Source organism: Octopus bimaculoides, chromosome 2 (assembly GCF_046866305.1).
Source record: "Octopus bimaculoides isolate indiv1 chromosome 2, ASM4686630v1, whole genome shotgun sequence".
Taxonomy (NCBI): Eukaryota; Metazoa; Mollusca; class Cephalopoda; order Octopoda; family Octopodidae; genus Octopus; species Octopus bimaculoides.
In genome coordinates, this window is record NC_142929.1 from 113218422 (window position 1) to 113232668 (window position 14247).

Consider the following 14247-nt stretch of genomic DNA (forward strand, 5'->3'; position numbering starts at 1 on the left):
TGTCCGTCCGTCCGTCCGTCTGTCTGTCTGTCTGTCTATCTATCTATCTATCTATCTATCTATCTATCTATCTATCTATCTATCTATCTATCTATCTATCTATCTATTTATATATTTATATACACACGTATTACATCTCCGTGAGTGAAAGATGAAATTTTGAAAACTAGTGGCACTCAGTAGTCGGTGTCAGTCAGCTTGAAAAATCACGTGACGTATTCCATTTCGTCTATTTCGCTTCTTTTCTATGTTGGATATCAACTGGCCCAACACGATACAAAGTGATACTAAATGATATAACATGATTAATAACCTTGATATATATATATATATATATATATATATATATGCAGTTGCCTACGTAGGACCATCCCCAAGTACAACAACATCTGTTTCAACACACGATTTCACATAAAAAATCTTGCAAAACAAATATATATATATATATATATATATATATATATATATATATATATATATATATATATATATATATATACATATATATATTTACAGATATATATACATGTCTCTGTCTCCCCTCTTTCTGTCTGTCTGTTTCTCTGTCTGTCTGTCTATCTATCTATCTATCTATCTATCTATCTATCTATCTATCTATCTATCTATCTATCTATCCATTTGTCTAGTGATACAGTCTCTCGCACAGATGTACACACGTGACCAGCCAGATCATTCACAGAGTATCGAATGGTCAATTATTTCGTTTGTAAACATAAACGTTTTGTATACAAACATACATATATACAAACAGGCATATAAATACACGTACACACACATACATACAGAATGCATACATTCGTACATGCATATGTATGAATTTATGTATATATTTATATTCCTTTTTATTATATATGTTAGGTATTCATGTGATATATATATATATATATATATATATATATATATATATATATATATACAAGTAGATATATAGGGTGGCCTGCCTATCTATCTATCCCGCCACCTATCCATCTATTTCTCTCTCTCTCTCTCTCTCTCTCTCTCTCTCTCTCTCTCTATATATATATATATATATATTATATATATGTATATATATATATATAAATAAAAAATAAAATAAATATATATATATACATATATACATATATATATATATATATATATATATGTATATGTATATCTGTACATAAATACATATATGTATGTATTTGTGTGTGTATATTTATATATACATACACAATCATGCATATACATACAAATGTGTGTGTATATTATATACATACATATGTTTATGTATGTATATATTTATAAGCATATGTATGTGAACACATATCCGTCCATCTGTCTGTTTGTCTGTTTGTCTGTTTGTCCGTCCGTCCGTCCGTCTGTCTGTCTGTCTGTCTATCTATCTATCTATCTATCTATCTATCTATCTATCTATCTATCTATCTATCTATCTATCTATCTATCTATCTATCTATCTATCTATCTATCTATCTATCTATTTATATATTTATATACACACGTATTACATCTCCGTGAGTGAAAGATGAAATTTTGAAAACTAGTGGCACTCAGTAGTCGGTGTCAGTCAGCTTGAAAAATCACGTGACGTATTCCATTTCGTCTATTTCGCTTCTTTTCTATGTTGGATATCAACTGGCCCAACACGATACAAAGTGATACTAAATGATATAACATGATTAATAACCTTGATATATATATATATATATATATATATATATATATATATATATATATATATATATAACATACTAATAAACACAAATACATAGACCCACACACAAACATAGTTACACCCATTCAAACCTATACACAATCACATGTGAAGACCCCCCTTCCCCTTCCCCATCACCAAATGACCACGCATCAACCACAGCAGCGACATCACCATCATCATCAGCAGCTACAGTAATGATAACAAGGATAGCACGGAGTTCTACATGGCCTCTCTTTCTCTCTCTGTCTCCACCTGATAGAAATAGTAATTAGTCTCACCAAAATTTTAAACTATGACTTTAAAAAAAGGAAAGACATGGGTTATAGGGGTAACATATGGTATATATATATATACACAAACACAAAGATTCACACATACCATACATATACATATGTTAGGCACAGCTGTCTAACTTTCTAAGCACACTCTAGGCTATTATATCTTTAACCATTTATATGCAGGAATAAATACTGTGCGTGTAGAAAGTATGCATATATATATATATAGATAAATATATATATATATATATATATATATATATATATATATATATATACATACATACATACATATATATATATACATACATATATATATATATAATATATATATATATATATATATATATATATATATATATATATATATATATATATATGTATGTTTATATGCAGTTTCCTATATATATATATATGTATATGTATATATTTATTTATTTTTTGTTTATAAACATATAAATTGTATATAAAGAGACAATTATACAGCTTAGGTTAGTGTATTCAACAGTTAATGACCCTATAAAGAAATAATTATTGTTGAGAGCCAACTTTCCTGATGCATTGTGGGTGAATCCACTACACACTACGCTTTGATAATGGTACAAAAATATCCTATATGGATTAATGCAAAACACTGTGATCACTACTGTACTGTTTTGGATATAGCAAACTAAGGAACAGGAACGATAAAATTTCACAGGGAAGTGGTCGCTGCATCTTTCTCTACTTCTCTACTCTTACTCACTCTTTTTTGTTCTTTTTATTCTCTCCTTCCCCTTTTCCTTCTTTTTCTTTCTCCTTTCTTTAATCTCCACCTCTCCCTCTCTCCCTATATACATACACACACACATATATATATATATATATATATATATATATATATATATATATATATATATATATATATAGATATAGATATAGATATACATATAATTATACATGTATATATATATATATATATATATATATATATATATATATATATATATATATATATATATAAATATAATTATACATGTATATATATATATATATATATATATGTATATATATATATATATATATATACATACACTCATATACATGTTTGCGCGTCAGCATATATCTATGCATATGTATACAAGTGTTCAGATATACACACACACACAACTACTTACATACATACATTCCCGTTCGTTGTGTTTATAATGACAGGATGGGTTCGGTTGGAGTGCTTTTGTGGTTACTCGACCAGCACTGGTCTGAGATAAACAACTGAAATATATATATGTATGTATGTATGTTTGTATGTATGTATGTTTGTATGTGTGTATGTATGTATGTAATCTTTAGACGTGATTTTGTATATTTGTTTGTCTGTCTGTCTGTATCTTATATAAGTTGCGCTGCATGACTTATTAACTTAGGCCTAAGCAATTGTCTATAAAAAAACTTGCGGCAAAATAATACGTTATATTGATAATGAAGAGTTATTGTTGTATAGCCCCTAGTTAAACACCTTTGGATAAAAGATTTCCCAACTGTGGTATTCCCATGCTATTCTCGGGCGTGGTCCTAGAGCACCTCTTGGACGTATATCATTTCTCATTTAAAACAGAATGGTCGGGTATGATTTTGGCACGTCTTTCTCCCTAGTCGAGCGACCGCACAGAGGTGCCATCATTTGCACGTGGAAAATAAATGCAGCCGTTGTCATGTTCATTAGTTCCCTCGATGTGCTATTAAACGTTAAATACAACAGTCGACCAACATTTGACAATGTCCGGACGGCAGTAACCGTATAGGATAACAGCAGCAACTGTATAGTACAGCATTAGCAACAAGTGCACAAGGTATGAAATAATGGTATTTTGTGTTATTCATGTTGTTTATTCCCGGCTCAGACATGTACTAACATGCCTATAGACAATATCGTTAAATTAAGTAGCAGTATATGTAGTATATTAAATATTAAATATGCTCTTCCATTTTTAAGGCGATAGTTTATGATTAGAAGATTTTACTGCTATTTCTACGCGGCCGATTGGTCACAAAGCGACTGTAGCCGTGGTTGTATGAAGTAAAATTTTAAATCAGTGAATAAGCACAGATTTTCCGGACGAAGTAACAGTGTTAAAGTGTCAACTATCCAAAACACAAATCCACATCACCAGTAAGATTTAAGCTATTTTGCAGTATATATATATATATATATATATATATATATATATATATATATATATATATATATATATATATATATATATGATATATGTGTATATATATATATATATGATATATGTGTGTGTATATATATATATATATATATACATAAATCTATGATATATGTATGTATAAACATAAACACACAGATATGCATCCAGACAAATATGTTTCTTGTTGTTTAGCTCATAGCAACACACATCGTGAGTAAAAGTCCAATAAAAAAAGTAAAACCTTCCATAAGTGACCAGCCTGTCTTTTTGGAAGTATTTATAACTGCATTTTTCTAATGTGTCATCTCTGATTTATATCAGGAGTTAGGGTGTGATTTGAGAGAGCTGTTTAGCTATTTGTAGAGGTACTGAAATGGAGTGTGTGGGTCTCCCCCCCCCCCCAACACACGCACATATATCCATACATACATGTGTATATATATATATATATATATATATATATATATATATATATATATATATATATACATACATATATATATATATATATATATATATATATATATATATATATATATATATATATATATATATTTATATATATGTATATATATATATATATATATATATATATATATACATACACATATATATACACTTGCATGTATATACATATATAAATAAATAAATATATATATATATATATATATATATATATATATATATATATATATATATATATTCATATATATATAATACATGTATATGTATGCATATGTCTATATATATATGTGTGTGAGTGTGTGAACTGCAATTTTTAAAGATATTTGATTTTACGTATATACTTTTGTAATTACACGCGTATACACACACACACACACACACACACACACACACACACATACACACACACACACACACACACTCATACACACTGACACATAAGCACACAGAAACACAAACATACACACATATTTACAAAAGTACCATAAATTTGGAAAGAGTCCAACGTCCAGCACAGCAATGAAGTCAACGGCAACAAGCAACAGTATATATATATATATATTTAAGCAAGTTCGTACAACCAGTAATAATTGTCAAAATTCTGCTACAGTAGTTAAGGAAGAGTAACAATAGCCGATGCAGTGTTCATTGTGTAGTGTTTGTTATTGTGTATCACATATGTCATTAGTAGTGAAAATATATACAAACACATGGTTATGTAAAGAAATTTCAATAACAGTCGATTGTTTCCTTTTTGTTTCCTTATATTCTTTATATTCTTCTCTCCTGTTGTCTGTTTTAATAATATATATAGACTGAGTTTCTTTTGAAAATCTTCTGGGTGTATAAATAAAAGTAATAAATAAAGTGTGTGTCATATATATGTATGTATGCATACATAGACAAATACACATGCAAGAATATAAATAAAAGAAGAAAAGAGATACGTTATTATAAACAGATATTTAAAACTATGTTCATGTTATATGTGAGTGTGTGTGTTTATGTACACACGTATACACGTACCATGTGTATATCCCTTCCTATATACTGGTGAGCCAATATTAAGAAGAATTATGTCTTTACAAATGTAGGAAAATGTATAATATCAGAGTGGAGTTGTTTTTGTTGTTGTTTTGCCCCAGGCTGGTCTTGATTACGTTGACCTATGATCATGAGGTGTTTGAGAGGGATAAGTGCATGTGTGTGTGTGTGTATGTGTATATGTGGTAGATATCTATACGTGTGTGTAAGTATGTCTTTATGTGTCTACAAGCATATTCCTATAGTGATGTTTATACAAGTAAAATGTTTATGTGAAAGCTATAATTTTTTATATATCTGAGTGCAATTTAAACATATGTCTTACTTCATCGTTACTTACAATCCTCCTCGCCCTTTTCCTGCAGGCCTGCGACGATAAAGGTAACCATTTTTCCCTCCAGTTCTCTTCGCATTCACGTTTGCATGTTCTATACTTCTGGCCAGCGTATGTTCCAGAAAATGTGTAGCCATTTCACTGGTCAGTGGATGGCTATTTGGTTATTTTTGCCGTAGTATTCACCCTGGCATCGCGGCCATGGTCTGCCACTCCACTGCATGGATCGCAGTCATGACTCTGCATCGCTTTTGGCTTATTCTGATCGTCACCCCAACTAACTTGCTGTCTTCATAACTGCCTTGTCTGAATCCCTCCCCTACAGCTCTCACAACCACGTGTTTTCCTTTGTAATTTGTATATTCATGTATATTTAGACACATATTTATATATCTGCATTTCATATCTCCCCTTCTTTCGCTCTGTATTCTTGTACGTATGTGGAGAAATTGAAAGAGAGAGAAAATGAGGGAGGCACAGAGAGTAAGTTAGAAAGTTAAAATCTTTGTGAGTGAGAGAATGAGTGCGAGAGATAAATTTATGGAGAGATGAAGAGAGTGTTAAAATATGAGAGAGTGGGGGCAGAGAGAGAGAGAGAGAGTTACTCTAATACATGTTGTAAATATATCTGCGCATTCGGGTTACTGTATGTAAGCGGATAACTTTTTATAAATGAATGTGTGATAGTGTGTATGTATTTGAAACGATCAAGAAAGCAATAACAATAGTTTAATGGGAGAAGAAAAGGAGAGGACGGGAGAGTAAGATGGAGGGGTAGATGGAAGAGAAGAAGAAGAAGAAGACGAAGAAGAAGAAGAGGAAGGAGAGAAAGAAGAGAAAGGAAACAGGGAAAAAAGCCTGGAGATGGAAGTAGGTGCGACGTGGTTGGAAGAGTACGAAGGTAAATGTGAGAAAAATTATCCTCACACGAAAAATGAATTGAGATAGGGTGAAATATAAATATTGATAGACAGACAAATAGACAGACAGACCGACAGACAGATAGATAGATAGATAGATAGATAGATAGATAGATAGATAGATAGATAGATAGATAGATAGATGGTTAGGTAGGTTGCAAGGTAGATACATGGGTAGATAGGCAGATAGATAGGTAAAGAGGCTTGAACAGAAATGGGGCAGATAGAAAGCAAATAGTAAAGCTTAAACAACGGTATAGGCAGCTCATTCTTTTTGAGTAAAGTTCTCGTCCCAGTACACTGAAGTATTCCCCCCCTCTCTCTCTCCCTCTCTCTTATCTTGTCTCACTACTTCTCCCGTTTTTTCGTTATGGTTTCTCTTCCGCCCAGATAGATACTCCTCTATCGTTGGTGCCGACGTGTTTTATTAATCAATTTACCAACATATCTGCTGAGCTGTGTACTCTTCCCTATATGAGAGTTCGTTCTTTCATTCGATCTCATGGCGGCGTCAGTAATGTGCATGCATACATAATATGTACACACATACATGCATGTATACATACATACATACATACATACATACATGCGTACATACGTACTTCCTTTTCTTCTTTTTCTTTTTCTTCTTCTCTTTCCTTCTCTCTCTCTCTCTCTCTCTCTCGCTCTCTCACTTTCTCACTTAATCGTTTCTCTCCTTTCTGGCCACCCAACCACAACCTTTCGTAATCTATACAGTCTTATCGATCTCATACTTCCTCACTAAATCCTGATATCAATTTAGCTCTTTACTTCTGCAATAGATCCTTACGTTGTTCTATCCTCCTCCTCCTCCTCTCCTCCAATTCCCTTCCTCTTCCTCCTCACCCTTCTCTCTCTCCCTCCCTTCTCTTCCACCTTTTCTACCTCACCATTTTCCCTATCGGCACCAGACCTGTCTTTCTACTTGTCTTTATACCCTGCCTCCCCACGTTTCCTTTTTCTTTTTTAATTCTGCTTTTGCAAATTCTTCACACACACACACACACAAAATATGCATGTATATGGATATATATAGATGTTTATGTATGTATATATATATATATATATATATATATATATATATATATATATATATTACATATATATATTTATGCATGTATATATTATATATATATATATATACATATATATATTATAAACCTGTGTGAGTTTATGTATGTGCGAATATTCGCGTGTGTGTGTGTTTGGATTTGTATGTACTACTTATATTCCAGTTTATTTAATTGATATGTTGATTCTAATGATTTGCATACACATCCGCATACACGTATACATACATACATACAAACACAAATACATTTATGTATAAATGTGTATATGTATCAGCATGCATGTGTCGTGTCTGCTGTATGTGTGTGTGTGTGTGTGTGTGTGTGTGTGTGTGTGTGTGTGTGTGTGTATCTATAAACGGCAATATCTCTAATTTTGCATTCACTACCAGAGTTGATTTAAGACAAAAAAAAAAAAATAAAAAAGGGAAAATATATAAATTGGTGAGATACATTTGTTTCATGATAGGTTATAAGTTCAACTGTGGTTTCCAGTTGAATATCTATTTATAGCATCACTGAAAACATAGTATCATCATGTATTGATGTTATCAAGGCTTGATATCATAGTAATGGTATAGAAACTCATGAGAATGATTTCGTATATTGGCACATTACCGCGAATTTATAATGGAGCGCTAAAGTTATTGTTGTTGTTGTTGTTTAGCCTCATTCCAGTCAGCTCTCATCGATCCCGTCCCGTGACCATTCCGTCGGTTTAGTCATTGTTTATCTCAGCCTGCACTATCTATTTTATTTTTCTTGATATATCTCCTTTCCTCTATCTTTCTCTCCTTTTCTCTTCCTCCTTATATATATATATATATATATATATATATATATATATATATATATATATATATATATATATATATATATATATATATATATATGTATCGAAACGCTTAGTTTTAGAATGGGGGCAGCTGATGAAGGAAATGTGTGTTTTTTGTACTCTGTTTATCATTTTGTCCACGTTTTTTGCAACGTCCTATACTCAGATATGCATCTATATATACATGTAGATGTAGGTATGTACATACATGTACGTATATATGCATAGACTCATATATTACTTGTATTATATATATATATATATATATATATATATATATATATATATATATATATATATATATATATATATATATATATATATATATATATCAGAATGGCCGTGGAGTAAAGTGTACTAAAATAGTGGTTGGAAACTCTCAAGAGAGCTGAACAGCAGAAAGCCTTCAGAGAAGACCCCCCCCCCACCTCAGACAAATGTTTTGGCCCTTAACTTCTTACACTCAAAGGGGGCGGAACTGCATCCAAGTCATGACTGCTGGGTGCCCTTTTGCTGATACTTTTTAGCCACTTGAATATCGTACACTTGTGCATTTAAACCGCTTGGAGAAATGACAACTCTTTCACATTCATGAAACTATATGTACTGTGGAGCTGCGTTATTGAAAACTCCAAACAAATGTGTTGAGTGCTGCTTCCTTTAGTTTGTTTTCACTTACACGAATATCTATCTATCTATCTATCTATCTATCTATCTATCTATCTATCTATCTATCTATCTATCTATCTATCTATCTATTTATCTGTCTGTCTGCCTGTCTGTCTGTCTACATATGATTAGTGACCCTTACAGGGTTAGTTCTGTTACATCCGTGGATAAATCGTTAAAGAGAGTATAAATGTAACAAAAATATTTCTATAAAAGTTACTTCTCATTAAGGAAATATTCGTTTTCTTTACGGTATTATGTATGCTAGTTTATTTCTGTTCTTATCGGATTTATCTTCACCACTACAATTTTATGTGTGTGTGTGTATATATATATTATAGCACATAAAATTTCTGGAGTGGAAGCATTGGTGTGACCTTGGTGTTCTGGTGATCTGATAAGCCAGCTTTATTTATGAGCACACATTTGTAAGTATACAATTGTATAATGCGTAGCATGCCTATTAGAACAGACATGTAAAACAATTTATTGTCCAGTGAAATTGTTATTGCATGATGAAGGCTGCAATGTGTGGGATCACTTATTGGCTCGTCACAATGTTACAATTGACTGAGATGGCACAAATATGCCACTGATAATTACATTGCAACGTAGAATTGATTCCAGTGGGTTTCTGAAATCAAGAAAGGCCACAAAGAGACGGAACGAAACATTTAGCCATATTTCATTCCTGAAATTTCACTAATTTTAGAATTTCATTGTAATCTAGGTCATCGGACCCCAGCTTGTTTTGCACTGCACGCTAATTTCATGCAAGCCAATTTTCCTACGGACACAACAATGTGTCCTCATTGAATCCCTTTCCCATTTATGTAAGCCTACCATTAACTGCTATGCACCAGTCTCATGTATATGCTCTCCTCATTGCTTGGTGCACTGCTTCCAAAATATAATTTAAAAATCAATTTAAATATAAATGTCATTGTTTTCCCTTTAATTATATCATAAATTGAAAAATTTTCATTAGTCTATATTTTGTCAGGCTTTTGACACATTTTTGTTTTTTTCATTTTACCATTTGTGGTCAACTTGACAACTGTTATATTAGTAACTACTGAGACGATACTTACAGCCCAGTTCTTATTTAAAATACAAACTAATTAAGCAGAAAATCAATATATATTTGAATAGCCCAACTCCCCATAGCTGTCTTAATTTAACAGCATCGTAGATCTACACATACGTTCACGTACACAGGAATAGACAGAAAATATAGAAATACACACACATACATACACACACAGAGACATATATATTATATATATATATATATATATATATATATATATATATATATATATATATGTGCATATATGTGTGATATATATATATGTTTTAATATATATCTATATATCTATCCCTCTCCTTCTCTATATATATATATATATACATACAGACATACATACACACACGCACGCGCACACACGCACACTCACTCACATGCACACACGAACACACACACTCACTCACACACGCACACATACACACACACACACACAACGAATATTTAGGCTGTCAGTGCGTGTCTATATCTATAGATTTTTATTATTTAAAACGGCGACCAAAATAGAAATGAAGATAAAAAATTCATACGTTTTTCAGACCGAAAAATAAATGAAGCAGACATAGCAATGGACGAATGAGAAGAGAAAGGAATGAATAGATAAATAAATAAATAAAAAGGGGGGAAAAAAACCCTTTGACAAGTGATCAAAGCAGGCTTGTGCGGGCTATTCTATGTTGAGCAGTTCAATAAAAGTGAAACATTTCCATAGTCATCCTCGTACTTGGTAACAAAGATGAGGTTTTCTCCTAAATATGTAAATTAATTTTATGAAATTTAATTTCTTGAAATTATCTCCCCCTTTTTTAGGCATTACGAACAATGACTATTGCATATTTAATTTTTTCTTTATCCAACTGAGAATGGAATTTCAATTAAATTACAATTTTTTACTTACGTCATTCAGTGCTTATTGATCTAAATTCTTGCCACTGGTCCACTTGAGTTGTTTCCCTTTGTCACTTTATTTATTTCAAATTATACAAATTACTATTGACAAAAACCCTTTCTAACTAAATTTTACTTGCAAATCCTATTGTCAATTGGGAAAAATAGTTTTAATAAACTACGTTCTGCTGATGAGATTCGATAAGACCGAAAAATAGTTCTTTATCAACATTCATTCCATTAGCTCCCGTTTTAATGATTTCTATTAGTTATAAGAAAACGCTTTATTCCTTAAAGCCACCTTGTCTATCTGTCTATATATGTGTGTGTGCATATAAAATTAACATGTGTATATATATATATATATATATATATATATATATATATATTGTTGTATTTCGGGATGGTCATTTTTTTTTTGTCAAATAAACACACGCACTATATATATTTTTCTTCACTCGTTTACTAATGTTCTTATTTTATTATCTTAACTTATGTCCATTGGCCGGAAATCTTTCGTCACACATCTGTGACCTCCTCAGCAACACTTTTCGTTTCGTGTGTGCTTTTGCTCCACTTACTCCATTCTGTTCTTCTAAGATGTTTATCCTCACTTGCGCGTGGATATGTATGTATATATTTATATATGTATGGATATATATGTATATATGTATATATGTATGTATAACACACGCTCACGCACACACACACACACACACACACACACACACACAAACACAAACACACACACATATACTGATCAATGAACCGATTGAGTAAACCTATCAATAACGAACCCGTAATGATTACTAGAAACAGCTGTAAGTCAAATTTAAGAGGCGTTGCTTTTTTTTAATTTTTAGATATATCAAAAAATAGCCTTGCATCTAATGCGGCCATATGACGTTTGGGCGACCAAGTGTAGTAGGTTAGAGAGCCGGATGCGCATAAGTCCGCTAGGCATAACAATTGTCAATAGTACAATATTGAAATCAAGCCAAACTTGTGTTTGCAAAATCTAAAGAAATATTGCTTATATCTCGTCAACAATTATGTGAGAATGTGACATCATCACATTATAGCGCCTTCTCCAATATACATAAACCTCACTCGATATATGTGTTACATTATTCAATGACTGTTGTATTACCTTTAAGAAACTTTTTTTAATTATTTGAACAAACAAAATTTTTTCTAGAACGGTGAATGGAACGTCAACAAACTTTATCCGCCTGTCAGCTATTGGCAACAAGTGGATGACAACATAATCATAGCGGAAATGCCTCACATTAGCAGAAATATCTTGCATAACCAAAAGTACGAGTTTTACATCCTGTATGGCAATTCTGTTGCCCAAAACATTTACACTGTACAGTTACTTTATATGAAGTTAAAGCTGAGATACGATAATCTCATAAAGTAGTTCATTTATGATAACTTTACGGTTCCATACTTTATTTCAGTATTCTGCCGCAATATTGAATTCACATGCACAGAATCATACATTTTATCTCTGCAAAACCACTTTAAAATATCTTTCAGCATGTGTATGATGAAACATGCTTAATTTGATTTTTCTACAAAATATTTTTGTAAATGAGTGGTGCGTGTTATGGGCCGGCAATAATATGGTGTGTGTGTGTGTGTGTGTGTGTGTGTGTGTGTGTGTGTGTGTGTGTGTGTGTGTGTGTGTGTATATATATGTATGTATGCATGTATACATGTGTGTATGTGTATAGGGAAAGAAAGAGACGCTTTCTAGTGACGTAATGTAATACAGGTTAACGCATTATATCTTAATCGGTTTGTTATAGCTGCTACCTTCAATTGTAACATTGGGAACAACCTTGCCTTTCAGTAACAATGCACCTCACTATTGTGTTGTATTCCATAATCCTGTTATACAACCTTCATACAATGGAATTAATACGAGTTGTCAAGGCACCTCCTATATTGTTACTCCAACTACTGTCTAACAAAATAAAGATGTATTACAAATGTAATCCAATCCGATATATACTAATAATTAATTCTGAAAAAACAAAAAACAAAAAACAAAAAAACAAAAAAACAGCAACAACAGTACTCGCCGTTGGAATGTTATTAATAATAAGCCTCAGGTTTTTCCCGACGAGAGTCGCCTTAAAACTAACGAAGATCAAAAAATAGTTAATGCAACTCCATGTTTGTTCAACGTTTTCCAATGAATCTTTCAATATATTGGTACCACATCTGGTACCACATCTGGTACCTATTGTTGCAGTTGATCAGAGATAGGGCTTTTCTGTAACAAATTGGGACATACTTTATTGTTTTTCTCCACTCCAATGATGTATGACTGTATACATGCATACGTACATACATACAAGCATACACACACACACACACACACACACACACACACACACACACACACACACACACACACACACACACACACACACACACATATATATATATATATATATATATATATATATATATATATATATATATATATATATATATATATCTATATATATATAGTCTGTTACAATCTGTCATACCGGCCATGATGAAATACCACAAGGTATAGAAAATATGTATTCGCCTTTATATATTTATATATTTAATCCTTTATATTGAACACTCAATATTTCATATATTCAATAAGACATTCAATACTTCATTTCATTGTACCATCCATTTTTTATATTATATATTATATATTCCATATTCTATATC

The 14247-nt window shown here is 31.7% G+C and overlaps 1 protein-coding gene across 12 annotated transcripts in view; it reads right to left on the minus strand.

Annotated features, from left to right (window-relative positions):
- Positions 1 to 14247, minus strand: part of LOC106867486 (innexin unc-9) — a 956248-nt gene that overhangs the window by 127373 nt on the left and 814628 nt on the right. The window contains exon 1 of one of the 12 annotated variants that reach the window (XM_052978614.2): positions 6043 to 7988. The exons of the other annotated variants lie outside the window; for them this stretch is intronic. Coding sequence (XP_052834574.1) covers positions 6043 to 6173 — 131 coding nt within the window. The 5' untranslated portion in view covers positions 6174 to 7988. Of the gene's footprint in view, positions 1 to 6042; positions 7989 to 14247 lie in introns of those variants that run through there. 12 annotated transcript variants of the gene reach the window in all.